Here is a 14,111-nt window from a genome sequence, read left to right on the forward strand (position 1 = left end):
TTAAAAAAATAAAACATAACTCATATTTCTTTAATATTAAAAAATAAATATTATTTTTTTACTTAATAACTAACAATTTTTAAAATATTTATTATTTTAAATTGTATTTCTCTTATTTATATTGCTATTCACCTATTTTGTTATAAATATTAGTAAACTTATGATATTTGGCATATATATAATATCTAAAAATTAATTTTCTTTATATTTACCATGTTCGAGTACTTTCCGAGTACTCCCCGATTACTCCGAGTACACCCAACTCCCTAATCGATTTCCTAGGGTCCGCCTAGCGACTTTTGCAACCATGCCTAAAATCATTTCCCAATAGAAGTCGGCCCATCAAACACCAACTCTTCACAGCTTCAACTAGTAAAACCTAGCCTATGCTTTGTGTGATTGGAATGCTTCATAAGAATAGAAAAGTTATAATGTAAAAGGGAGACAAAAATGAAAAATATGAGAAGAATTTGTGGTAAAAAAAACTCTAAAAAATATTATAAAAGTCATAACTCAAAAAATAAATAAAAAATAAAAAGCAAACTAAAATGTTTCCCATGTCATTTTCGTTAAAAAAAAGTCTGACTAAAAGACACACCCGAGAAAAAAGATATAATGACAAAAATAAACAAAAATCACAATGATAAATAAAAAAGACAAAATAGATCGCAAAATAACACAATGTTGAATAATTTAACTCCATATCAAGAAAAAAAGATACAATGTCAAGGAAAAAAAATATAATCAATGATGAAAATAAACAAAAAGCACAATAATAAATAAAAAGACACAATAATATTTTTCCTCAACATTATATATATTTTTTTGTTTATTTTAGAACGAGGAAGACGGTCGAAAAGTTTTATGTTTTTACTTTTTCATTTTTACATTAAATTTTGAGTTATGATTTTTTTTATTAATTTTTTATTATTTTTTTGAGAGGTTTGTTTATACAAATTCTTCTTATCCTTCTCATTTTTCTCATTTTATAGAATAACCTGACCCTTCATAAGAATAATAATTAAGGATATCAATTAACGATATGAAGACTCTCGGTTTCATATATAAATCAAGGATCTTAGTTTTAACTACAAAAATAATTAGTTTAAGTATTTAACTTTGAAATATTAATTATTGTTTAAAAAAGGAAAAAAATAAAAAGAAATAGTAATTAATGTTGTAAGATATTATGATTTTGGCATTTAATTTTTAAGAAGTTTTTTTTTTTTTTTTTTTTTTGCCAACAAGCTAGTGGTGGAGTGATAAGGGAGGGACTTGATGTGTCATGTGACCCAAGTTTGATTTTTGTCGTTATCATTTAATTTCGGCGGCATCGGGTGATGATGAGAGACTAGGAGAGTATTCACTAGTTAGATCCTTGAACTGAACGAGTTTTATATCACCGCACTGTCATGCCATTAAGCGAGTGTTCACGGGCGTTGGCCTTATGCGAAGGTTTTCCCTGCATTGGAAGGCGAGTTTATCCCAATATGATAAATTTAGTCGGTAGCCCATTTGAAAGATTCGTTGAGCTTTAAAAAAATTAAGAAGTTTTAGGTTTGTATTTAGTATTTACCCGGAGAAAATTATTGTTTTTAGAATGGTACTTTCACTAGGATGATCTACATGTCTTTGGGTTGTGACTCACCTTATAGGCACTTGAAAATATATTGTGGCAACAAAGTTACATATACATTTAACATGAGACACCCTAGTGAGCAGGAATGGTGAAACCGCGCTTGTCTATATGACAACATTTTCTTTTCAAACTCACATGGCATAAGTTAGATTTACATGACCATGACACACTCTAGTAATCGAGTATGAGAGGTGAAACCGCTCGTGTCTATGCGTCAACATTTTTTTTACACTCACATGGCATAAGTTACATTTACATGACCGTGACAATTGACACACTCTAGTAATCGAGTATGAGAGGTGAAACTATTTATGTGTACATGACAACATTTTTTTCCACTGACTTAATCACATGATATAAGTTACATTTGCATGACCATAGCATACCCTAATAATGGAGTATGAGAGGCAAAGACACTCATGTCTATGTGTAACATGATATAAGTTACATTTGCATGACCATAGCATACCCTAATAATGGAGTATGAGAGGCAAAGAAACTCATGTCTATGTGTAACATTTTTTTCACGAGCATGCATCTACGTACCTACACCATTAAAGCAACACAATGCTTTCAATTTTACAATTTCTCCTTTATGAATGATAAAATGAAATATATGTTGTTGGTAGGAATTGAACTTACCACCTTGCTTTGCTTTTAAAACGCTTGTGGTTTAACAACTTAACTAGGATGAATTTACGTTAGCTCTCTCTTTTTCTTAATTGTTATAGATTCATGACCTTCTATTTTGTTTTATTTTTTTAACTACCCGTGTATCAAATGAGCTCTATCCTAGTAATCTAATGAGCTCTATCCTAGTAATCTAATAAGTAAACAATAAAAATGCATGACAAGTTGGCAACAGTCTAGAGATTTGCATTTAATGCAAAATATTGTATTAACTAATAAATCATCACGTTGGTTCACAATCTCCTGAAATTTAAAAACGTGATATCTAACTAAAAAAATACTAATGTTTATCTTTCTATATATATAATATAAGATCAGGATCCAATTATCTATTTTTACAAAAATGGAGTCCCGAACAAATGAACTTCATCATCCTCTCATAGAACCTGTTCAAGGCTGCTCAAGCTCACAGTCTGCCGCCAACCATGGCGGCGGCGTGGAGCTGGAGAGGAGGCTTTCGGACACCGAGACACCACTGATCAGGCGGCTTGCAGCAGCATCCAGGATTGAACTTAATCTAATGTATAAGTTGGCTGCACCAGCAGTGATGGTTTACTTGATCAACAACGCGATGTCCATCTCCACCCGAATCTTTTCGGGTCAACTTGGAAACATGGAACTTGCTGCAGCCTCCCTTGGTAACCAAGGGATTCAACTCTTTGCTTATGGCCTCTTGGTGAGTTTCTGAATTCTGGGGCGGTGGCGGATCCAAAAACTTTTGGTATCTGTGACGGAAATTGCTTAGCTAAAAACAAAAACGGGCGGGTAAAAAACAACAAATAACATGAACTAATTAATAAGTAGGTTTTTGTAATTACCTAATGCGTTCTTAAAAAAACACAAAGGTTATAATTTTAAAAAGTTATAATTGTTTAGAAATAAATGTTTATGCTGTAACGTATTTTTTTTCTTCTCTTTTTAGAACAAATACGGGAGAGAAAAAGAAAATAATAAAGTTTGTATGTGTATAATTTAAAGTATGGTAAAGAGCTAGGTTTAAACAAGTGCAACAAGAACAATTCAATAACATAAAAAAAACAACCTCCCAAGAATATAAGATAGCTTGTAAAACATTCAACTGTCTATACATGATTATTGATTTGATTGAGTGCTTATATACATGTAATTCTAGCTCGGAATGGGAAGTGCGGTGGAGACGCTATGCGGTCAAGCATTTGGCGCACGAAAATACGATATGCTTGGAGTATACCTTCAAAGATCCGCGATTGTTCTCTTAGTAACATCCATGCCAATCACTATAATATATGTATTTTCTAGACCGATTTTAATATCACTTGGCCAATCACCAACAATGGCATCTGCCGCAGCACTATTTGTCTACGGTCTCATTCCTCAAATATTCGCGTATGCATTCAACTTCCCTATACAAAAGTTCCTTCAAGCTCAAAGTATTGTGGCACCAAGTGCATATATTTCAGCTGGAACCTTGGTTGTGCACATAATACTTTCTTGGATCATGGTGTATAAGTTAGGGTTGGGCTTGTTAGGTGCTTCATTGACCCTAAGTTTGTCATGGTGGATTATAGTGGTTGGACAATTTGTATACATCATGACGAGCGATAGGTGTAAGCTGACGTGGGCCGGACGTTTGGTGGACTTGGGGAGTTTGTAAAGTTGTCGAGTGGCTCCGCGGTAATGTTATGCTTGGAGACATGGTATTTTCAGATATTGGTGTTGATTGCAGGGTTACTTGAGAACCTTGAGCTTGCATTGGATGCACTTTCGGTTTGGTAAGAGTTTTGGACCATTTTTATTAGTCCGGCCCATAAAACTTACATTAGTAAGGATCAAGTGGGCCGATGGGCCCGAATCTTTAACAACTTATTACATTCCACTGATGAGTTAGACTGGTTGAATTGTCCAACTAGAACTTTATTCGTGTAAAAAACATAACCCTTATCCGCACGCACTTAAAATTGTGTGACCCAAACACAACCCGATTAACCCATTTACCTAAACTTTTCAAATGAGTTGGTGGATGATAACCAAGTTGTAAAGGTGTTAATTGAGCTGGTGGGTTGTAAAAGAATGAGTTACACGGGTTATAAACGGGTTAACGGGTTAATGGGTCGACCTTTTTAACCAAACAAGTTAAACATGCCAACCTTAACCATAGTTGTCAATAGCAAATAGCGGTAAATAGCGACGGGTCACCTATATGCTACGTAGCAAATAGCGGTAAATAGTGACCGCTATTTTATATTTAGCGATAAAGAGGTAGAAAATTTTTAAGCAAATAATTAGGGTTTATATTCACAAAATACGCTTTTTACGATGGAATTTGTGGAACGTGCAGCTGTTTGGTTGATAAGCAAGCCTAAAAAATAGGTTACTACAATTTTTTATATTAAAAAATAAAATAAAAAAAACCCCTAAATACTGCTATATCATGCTAAATGACCGATAGTTAGTATATAGCGACCTATAGCCGCATCGCTACGTAGCGCGCTATAGCAACCGCTATCACCGCTATTGACAACTATGACCTTAACATGACTCGTTTAATTAATCAGGTCAACCCGACAGCCCACCTGATTTCACTTGATTAATCATCTTCATTTCGTCAAGAAACCCATTGGTGCATCAATTTTTGTTCTAGAGCGAACATTGTCTTTCATATTTATTATTGCAATAAAAGATTTTTCTTGGCATTAACTTTATTATTTGTTAATAACTTTATGCAGCTCGGGTGTCGATGGGCCATTGTTCATGATCTCAGTTGGATTCAATGCAGCTGCTAGGTGAGTTTTCAAATGCATTAGACTCAAAAGACACTTGATTATAGGTGTCAGGGGTTGGTTATGGGCTTAACAGAACTAAAACTCTATTGTTTGATTTTTGAAATCTATTTGGTTCTGGGCATGAAATTCTTGGGCCCAAAATAATGAATTTGGTCATAATCTTTTTGTCAACTAATAATCAATTGATTGTTATACATTTATTATTATACATTTGGGCTACACTATTTATTAAACGTCTATAAATTACTCAAAATTCAAAATTAATAATGAAAATCCCTAAATTCCGTTCGACCTTTTCAATTATGACTACATGCAAAACCGAAACTGAACTAAAAATACGGTTTTTATGAAAACATAAAGCCATAAAGCCAACCATTGATTTTTGTTAGGTTAGATTATTTCGTTTTGTTTTTTCGGTTTTATGCACATATAACACCGTGCAGTTGACATACCTTTTGTTTTATAAACAGTGTTAGGGTTGGAAACGAGCTTGGAGCAGGAAACCCTAAAGCCGCAGCCTTTTCAGTGGTAACAGTTACTACGGTCTCATTTCTATTCGCACTAGTTGAAGCGATGATTGTTTTGTCGTTGCGACATGTCATTAGCTACGCGTTCACTGGTGGTGAAACTGTTGCAAATGCAGTCTCTGATCTTTGCCCACTATTGGCCACCAACATCATTCTTAACGGCATACAACCAGTTTTATCAGGTATTTAATTAACCTTTTCGAGTAAACATATACATATGTATGTATCATTGTGTCAACCAATTAATATTGACATGATGGATGAATTGAAGGTGTGGCTGTCGGGTGTGGATGGCAAGCTTATGTAGCATATGTGAACGTCGGATGCTATTACATTGTAGGCATTCCCCTCGGGTTTCTTCTTGGCTTTCATTTCAAACCGGAGTCAAGGTAGCGTTTACTATCATATATATGGTTAACTAATAAATACAAGTTTACTTTTAGGCTCGTTTAAACCATGGGTCGACTCAAGCTGATCTTGAGTAGCTCACGGTCAGCTTGGCTGGTTTACACACCTGGCAAAACTGACATATGGTTCACTGCATCATCATAGGGAATATGGTCTGGAATGATTGGAGGAACCGCGATGCAAACCTTTATTTTACTATGGTCAACATTTCGTACAGACTGGAAAAAAGAGGTACTATACTATTATGAATGAAATTAAAAGTTTTTGTATTTAGCAGAAAACAACAAACTTTTAGTGGGAATTGTAAAATTCAGGTGGAAAAAACTAACAGACGTTTGGAAAAACCAGAAGCAAACAAAGAGACCCTTTTGAAGGAATGAACTACCGAAGTCGAAGACAATATTCTGATTAGTCAACGAATTATTTAAATTTGGATCCAATCTTTCAGGCACATCAATGACTGAATCGCAATTTGTACGAATTATTATATTAGTGATGATGTTTCCAAATTCCAATAAATATGAAGCATTAATATTTTACTCAAAAGAGCCATAATTAAAATTCAAAATTATAGTTAAAAAAACATATATGTATACAAAGTACTGGCAAAGAAATGATGCAGCGTCAAGTTTCAAAACAGAAATTAAAGATCATGAAAGCATTAGGGAGCATTTGATTCCATCAATCTACAAAGATTTACTTACGTACCTGACAATCATTGTGTGGGTCCCTTTGGTCCGAGCTCACGGATTGGCCAACTTGGTCAATGTCCATTAATTGGTCCCTTTGGTTCGAGTCGCTTGGTTGATCAACTTGGTCCATGTCCATAGGCTGGCCCCTTTGGTCTGAGTCCACAGGCTGGTCCCTTTAGTCAGAATCCACGAGCTGGTTCCTTTCGTCCGAGTCCTTGGGTTCCTCATGCCTTTGGAATGATTGTTTGGATCCAGTTATGCTTTTGCATTTTCTGCAGAAAATGACTCCATAAGTATCAAATTATAGAGGTGCAAAATCGGATTCTTGGCCCAAACTGATTTGGGTTGAGTCAACAAAAGTTAAAACCAGGTTCTAGACAAACCGGGTCAGGTTGGAACCTGTTTTTTGGAAGAAAAATTCTAGTTTTACGGTTTGAACCAGGTTTTTCCTGGTTTTTGTTGAGTTTGAGCGGCTTTTGACCCTTTTAACGGTTATTTTGGTAGAGATAAGTTGTAAGCTGAAAACAATTCTACACAAATCTTAATATATGTAGGATGATAAAAATTAGCTTTTTATAAAAAATAATCATAAACGAGATTTCATAACCTGACATGATATTCAAGCCAATAATAATGCTGGAACTGAACCAAAATTTTACTTGAATTTTTAAATCCTAATTAGAAAAGGGTCAATTAAAAGTAACTAACCTCTCAACTTTGTTTCTAAGGTGATCAACGTAAGTGTTCAATTTATTTGGAGACAACTGATTTTTAGAAAGCGCAGTAATAAGCCAGTGTTGCGTTTCCAAACATACTTTTGTAACCTGCCAGAAAGAGTGCGGATTAGTTATTACTGACATCATAATAATACTCAAAACATTCCTCCTTCATAACACCATTTTACCTTGTCTTTCATGTCAGCTGGAAGTGACTCAGCATGTGAAATGTGTGCTGCAATACAGGCTTCCAAAGCTTTTATTGCTTCAATCTTAACATTTTCAAAGTCCACGGATAGGTCCTTTAGGTCTGACTCTATGGTTTGGTCCTGTTTTTTGAAATCCACGGGTTTCTCATGTCTTGAAAATGAAGACTTGGGCCTCATCATGCTTTTGCATTCCCTGAATAAATGACAGCATTAGTAGCGAGTGACGTGAAATGCAGATGATTTGCAGTCTCTAAAGAGACTATCAGCTCAAAGCAAGTTCACACAATTCTTAGTATATAGGATGATGAAAATGACAAAATATATGTTTCCTATGTAAAACACAGGAACCATATTCATGCTCGAGCCCAACCAATAATTTTACTTGAGCTGTGGTAAATAAAGATAGATATTATATTATTAGTATTGCATAATTAGAGTTTATTTGTATTTAACCCAATACGCAGAATAGGTTTCTCTATGCTCCATTCTAATTACAGTATTCAGTTCACATTACCCAAGATCGCATACAATCAATCCTAAACAGAAAAAAATCGATTAAAACGAACCTCTCAACGATTTGTACAACATGAATGATTTCAGTTGACAGGGTATTTGGAGATGAATGCTTTTGAAAGTTATCATTATACCACCACTGAGCCTTACTACAAACATTTTTAACCTGCCGGAAAGAGTGTGAGTTAATACTTAACATTCTCTCTTTTAACTGCATTGTATGCTATCCATTGAATGAAGGTTTTTGTAAAGTATGAGCTATATCATACCTTCTGTTTCTGGTCAGATGGCAGTGACTCAGCAAGCAGGCAATACTTTGCAATACAATCTAGCAGAGGTTTTGCTGCTATCAGCATAGCATTTTCCGAATCCACGGGCTGGTCTGGTTCTGCGGTTTGGCTACTTTGGTCTGAGTCCACAGGTTCCTCATGTGAAGATTTGGATTTGATTATTCTTTTGCAATTGCTGAAAAAATGGCAGAATAAGTAGAAAGTTGTGTCAAAAGCAAGCAAATGATTGGCAGTTTCTAAAGTCACGAGTTATCAGCTAACAGAACCAACTTCCAATGGGTTTGATTGAACCCTCTACTTTGAAACCAGTTTGAAGTTTGAACCTGGTTTTAAACCGGTCAAACCTGATCCTTTCCCTTCAAAAGCCGGGTCGGCTCATGGCTCGCTCGATTAACTCGTTTAATTTAAACCCCAAATTTTAATAAAAATAATAACAATATAAAAAATACTGAAACAAAACAATAATACTACATATAATATTTAATTAAATCTGTCTCTCGATCTTTAAAAAGCTGAAAAATTAAAACAAAATAATACATATAATGTTATAAATAAATGAAGTTCAAAAAATTTAAAACACCGGCTTGACGAGCCACGAGCTGGCTCAAGCTTTTTATGGCCGAGCTGGACCTTTCAGCTTGTTAAAACAAACAAGTCGAGCCCGCTCCTTTAAGTTCCGACAATTTACTTGAGCTGTAGCTGATTCAGTTGTATTATTCAAGATCAAACACAATCAATCTTAAATCAGAAAAGATTCAATTATACTAACCTCTCAAAAATGTCTATAACACGATAAATTTCAGATGACTTCGTTTGAGAGAAATTGTTAGCCCACTGCTCAGCCACAGTGCATTGCCCTTTGACCTGCCAGAAAGTGAGTGAGTTACTTTGACAGTGAAAGACTGATCATATCATAATAAAAAGTAACTTAAAACCTTCTCTTTCTTATCAGCTTGCAGTGAATCAGCATTCGAACGATATTTTTCAATACAACTTTGCAGAGCTTTTCTTGCTTTTGTTAGAGCATTTTCCTCATTGTATTTATTTTCAATAGGTTCTAATAACTACAAAAACAAAACAATGTTACATACAGAAGTTAACAACTTAAAGTAGCATTTTCATAGACACCTTTTTGAGATGTTCAAGTCTTCCAGTATAGTCTTGTTCAGATTCATCATCACTGTCTTCATATAACCAGTCTTCGGTTTCTTGAAGTTTGCTAGTGATTACCTCCTTATCTGAATCTGTGGCAAAGCTTTTGTAGGCACCAGAAAGCTAAATTACACAAATTCTGTCAGTTTATGTGCAACCCAAGATATCAAACAACGACTTTAAGGGGGTGCTAGGGATTCCATTTTGGAGCCTACTTTTTCACTTTTATCATCATCATCATCATCATCATCATCATCGTACTCAATAAATCCCACTACGGCCGATATTCTTAGCTATTATTAATAAGGGTAATTTAATATATCTTCTAAAAATTGATTTAGCTAGTAACAGAACACTTCTTGATTTTTGTGCATATGGAATGTTCTCCCAGAATTCTATTGCGTCTTCCTGGTCGTTTTTTTTTATTTGGAATTGTTGATTTAAAATCTCGAATAGCAAAGCTATGGTAGGGTCTAAGGAGGGTAAAAAATGTAAGCAGCCTTACCTCTACTCCGTAGGAATAGAGAGGCTGCTTCCGGTGAGACCCCCAGTTTGATAGTAGTTTTGCATCAAGCCTTGGGCATAAAGCACATAACACACAACCATTGAGACACCAGCTGATTGGTGCATGCACCCTTGTCTTTCGGCCATCATTGCCACCACATGATGCCTGATTAACCTTCCGCCACTTTTAACGTTATTTTCACGAAATTAGTAAAATAACGTCAAAATTAGTGCAATTTTACTTTTGCCCACTCATGGGCCCACACATATCCATTATATGTGCGCACCACAAGCAGGTATAAGGTGTTTGACAGTGAAAAGTTGAGTGGGGAAAGCAAGATTTTTGGTAGTGAAAGTTGGAAAAGTTCCAAAAGTCACAACATTGTGACTTTTCTAACTTTTGCCAAAAGTAAAAAGAGGCTCCAAAAAGGAATCCCAAACACCATAAGTGGTTATTCTAACTAGGCCTTGCAAACAAGGTGGGGATGTGGGTCAAACAGGTTCGCGCCATTGGTCAAAATAGATTCAGGTGAGAATGGTTCTAGTCAGTATGGTTCTAAGCAAAATAGGTTCATGCCAAAACTGGTCGTTATTTTAAAAAAAAAAACATCAATTTGGTTCGGGTCAAAACGAGTTCTGGCCAAAATCAAGTCGGGTTGAAATTAGTTGTTTAAAAAAAATACCAAAATATGTTCACTACTTCACCCGCTATATTTTTTTATGGTGGCTAGTGGTGGTTGGGACGATAACAAGGTGGTGTTGAAAGTGGTGTCAGCAATTGTGATGTTAGATCAGTGGAAATGCCGAATGTGTCGGCGGCAAATAGAGCACCTCACAACGCGTCTTCACAAACCAAGAACTACGATGGCGTCAGAGACAATGAGTAGGTGGCAGAAACAAAGTATAGTCATGGGGTGGTGTTAACCCACTTGGACCCTTTTAAGTTGACAAGTTTCATAATGGTTACCTGATTGAGCCGTTGACTAATTTAAGTAGACCCATATTGACCCATTGACTTATTTGAGATGGCCCAAATGAGCCCATATATAATTTTCTTTTGCCCAAATCAACCCATAATTCTGATAAAACAAGTACCTTGCTACGAGTGTCATAGACAAACGACTCAAGTGTGTTTCTTTGATCCTTAATTTCCTCCACCTTTATGTCTTGTTCTGTCAAGATTCTTTCTTTCTCTCTAGCGTCAACTAGTTCATCATTTGTTAATGAGACATCTAAATTCTCAGAAACCGAGAGACGATTGCTGGGAGTAAACATCTTCAATTGATTAGAATAAATACTCCCACCAGAATAGTGTTTATCTTCTAAGATCTGAAACCACAAACACAGTTACATCATTATCATCATCATCATCGTACTCAGTATATCCCACCAATAGCAAAGCAATGGTAGGGTCTGAGGAGGGTAAGATGTAGACAGCCTTACCTCTACCCCGTAGGAATAGAGAGGCTGCTTCCGGTGAGACCCCCGGCTCGATAGTAATTTCGGATCAAGCCTTGGACTAAGGCACATAACACTCAACCATCGGGACCCCGGCCGATTGGTGCATGTACCCTTGTCTTTCGACTATCAACGCCACCACATGATGCTTGATTAACCTTCCGCCACTTTTAACGTTATTTTCACGAGATTAGTAAAATAACGTCCAAATTAGTGCAATTTCACTTTTGCCCATCCGAGGGTTCACACATATATACCTTATATGCGTGGACCGAAAGCAGGGCGCTCACAAACACAGTTACGAATTTATATAATAGTGATTTTAACGAACCCATGTTTGACACCAGTGTAATATTAAGCAACGCTTACTTTTGCTGAATCTAAATCGACAATTCCTTGGTGGTTAAGCTTCACTTTAAATTTGACTTTAACTTCTTTTGCATCAGACCGTTCAGACGAGCCAATCTAAAGAAACATTTAACAATTATCTCAAGGTATGAATGGGCAATGCAATTTTATAACATGCCAAGGCCAATAGACGATCAGAATGTTCAATGAAGATGTTTGACGAGAAGTCTGTTTATATTATAACCAAACAAACATGAAAAAATAAATCTGTTTGCATAGTTAAACGAACAAGAACACATGTCTTGTTTGTTCACTTATCTTTTTTTACATTTATTCATGTTCATTCATTTACGTTGTTCGTTTACGTTCATATATGTTCAGTTGTTTGCATATCCATTAATATTTTATTATAGGTCCATTACAGTTTATTAGAGTTTTATGAAATTAAAATATTTATAGGTCCAGTATATAGATTTTAATGCATCTATGCTAAGTTAAGTTCGTTCGTTTAAGTTCGTGAACTCTTTGTTTATACTATTAACGAACAAACATGAGCAAATACGAGCACGCTCATTTTCTCAACGAACAATACGAACAAGAACTTTGTTCATTTAATTGTTCGTCTTCAGTCATTTGTTCGGTTAAAGTTTGTCGAATGAACATAGGCATTCCCCATCCGAGTTCGTTCGGTTCGTTTACAAGCCTAAGCATGCTTGAGCACAAAAATATGAAATTCTTACCCCGAAATGACCAATTATATGTGAAATTCCTGCAGGGAAAGCTTTCCATTTTCTGTATGCCACTTGAAGATAAAATGGAATCTTTCCTGAATGATTCAATATCTTCTGATTTGGAAATGAACAGCCTTTTCGGAAAACCATAATTTCTCCTTGTGGTGAAGGAATTACTATCGAGTATGGAAACGAATCTTCAACCTACAAAAATAATATGCACAGTTATACAAAAATAAGCATACCCAATAATTGGCAAAAAGAATGCAATAGTGTTAAGGACTTAAGGAAAACCTTATAGTCACGAACTTGGAGATTTGGGCTAAGCATTGCACAACAAAGAGCACATCCTCTAGCAACACATTCACTAGCATTTAGTGTTCTCGTTGGTTCTTTCTCGAAAACTGAAGCTAAAACCCTCGTTATAGCTGGTATGCGGGACCCAGAACCAACAAGCTCAATAGTAAACAACTTATCAACAGTTACACGAGAGTCCTTTAAAGCCCTATTGCAACAAACTATAATCCTTTCCAACAGATTAGATGACAGACTCTCAAACTCTTCTCTGGTTATTATTCCTCTCACATCTGTGTCACCAATCAGACACTCAATACTCAATGGTGCTTTTGTATTGGCACTCAAAACTTTCTTCACTTTCTCACATGATGCCATAAGCCTTATAGAAGCACGTGTGTTCGAATACACATCGATTTTGTGTTTTTCATTAAACTGTGCTGCAAAATACTTGAATAAAATTTCATCAAAGTCTCCACCTCCCAAATTCTGATCAAAAGAATGAGACAGTATTGTCATTGTCCCTTGTTCAAAATCCGCAACCGTCACCTGAGTGTCACAGTGTCCAATGTCCACGAACATGACAATAGTTGGTCTCGAGTTAGACAAATCAGTCTTGTACATACCATAACCTAATGCTATGGCAGTACCATCATGAATCAACCTCAAAGGGTTTAAACCAGCAATATGTGCAGCATCAAGGTACATACGCCTTTGTAAGTCAGAAAAGTAAGACGGGATCCCAATCACACAGTCGAAAACACTCGATTCAAGACTTTTCTCGGCTGTTTGTTTCAAATGTTTGAGCAACATCCCCAAAATCTCCACTGGTGTAAACAACCATTTGATCTTTAAGTACTCTAGCTCGATCAAAATACCACCGCGTGGGCCTTCAATAGTCATGAATGGTAGCAGTTTAAGATCTTCCTCAACTTCCTTATACGCCTTTCCAATCAACCTCTTAATATGAGAAATAGTTGATTTTGGATTTGTAGTAGCAAATGCAGCCCCTGCAGAACCCAAAAACCTTTGCTTATCACCAAATGACACCACAGCAGGCGTCTCACGGTTTGATTCATCATTCAACAACACGTCAACACCACCACGCTTTTCAGCAGCAATAACACAGCTTTCGTTCCCAATATCAAATCCTATCACACTCATCTCTAAAATCTCCT

At 35.9% G+C, this 14,111-nt stretch overlaps 2 protein-coding genes and 1 pseudogene across 2 annotated transcripts; 1 reads left to right on the forward strand and 2 right to left on the reverse strand.

Annotated features, from left to right (window-relative positions):
* Window positions 1-2,672: 2,672 nt before the first annotated feature.
* LOC143574708 (protein DETOXIFICATION 40-like) lies at window positions 2,673-6,406 on the forward strand (annotated as a pseudogene).
* A 468-nt stretch (window positions 6,407-6,874) lies between these two features.
* Window positions 6,875-9,356, reverse strand: LOC143574697 (uncharacterized). Its single transcript, XM_077059257.1, has 6 exons — window positions 9,334-9,356; window positions 8,426-8,621; window positions 8,210-8,322; window positions 7,623-7,836; window positions 7,427-7,542; window positions 6,875-6,990 (listed from the first exon to the last, which is right to left on the reverse strand). Exons 1-6 carry the CDS (start codon window positions 9,354-9,356, stop codon window positions 6,894-6,896), a joined length of 759 nt encoding a protein of 252 aa, XP_076915372.1. The 3' UTR covers window positions 6,875-6,893.
* A 1-nt stretch (window position 9,357) lies between these two features.
* LOC143574699 (heat shock 70 kDa protein 16-like) lies at window positions 9,358-14,111 on the reverse strand. The gene is made up of 6 exons (XM_077059258.1): window positions 12,934-14,111; window positions 12,649-12,843; window positions 11,930-12,025; window positions 11,198-11,431; window positions 9,575-9,721; window positions 9,358-9,510 (listed from the first exon to the last, which is right to left on the reverse strand). The coding sequence occupies exons 1-6, from the start codon at window positions 14,095-14,097 to the stop codon at window positions 9,358-9,360; spliced, it is 1,989 nt and encodes a 662-aa protein (XP_076915373.1). The 5' UTR covers window positions 14,098-14,111.

The sequence above is a fragment of the Bidens hawaiensis genome, unplaced genomic scaffold (genome assembly GCF_021521415.1).
Source record: "Bidens hawaiensis isolate Kalapana, Puna unplaced genomic scaffold, B.hawaiensis_p1.1 tig00027084_1, whole genome shotgun sequence".
NCBI classification, from domain to species: Eukaryota; Viridiplantae; Streptophyta; class Magnoliopsida; order Asterales; family Asteraceae; genus Bidens; species Bidens hawaiensis.

What these genes read in the sequence shown, in the direction of transcription:
- LOC143574697 (XM_077059257.1), bottom strand. Translation starts at nt 9,356, where the DNA reads ATGATCAGTCTTTCACTGTCAAA. An exon ending in CAGCTGACATGAAAGACAAG is followed by an intron (nt 7,543 to 7,622) that starts GTAAAATGGTGT and finishes TCTTTCTGGCAG; the next exon opens with GTTACAAAAGTATGTTTGGA. An exon ending in CTTAGAAACAAAGTTGAGAG is followed by an intron (nt 6,991 to 7,426) that starts GTTAGTTACTTT and finishes CATTTTCTGCAG; the next exon opens with AAAATGCAAAAGCATAACTG.
- LOC143574699 (XM_077059258.1), bottom strand. Translation starts at nt 14,097, where the DNA reads ATGAGTGTGATAGGATTTGATATTGGGAACGAAAGCTGTGTTATTGCT. An exon ending in ATATAATTGGTCATTTCGGG is followed by an intron (nt 12,026 to 12,648) that starts GTAAGAATTTCA and finishes ATGTTTCTTTAG; the next exon opens with ATTGGCTCGTCTGAACGGTC. An exon ending in TCGATTTAGATTCAGCAAAA is followed by an intron (nt 11,432 to 11,929) that starts GTAAGCGTTGCT and finishes TTGTGGTTTCAG; the next exon opens with ATCTTAGAAGATAAACACTA.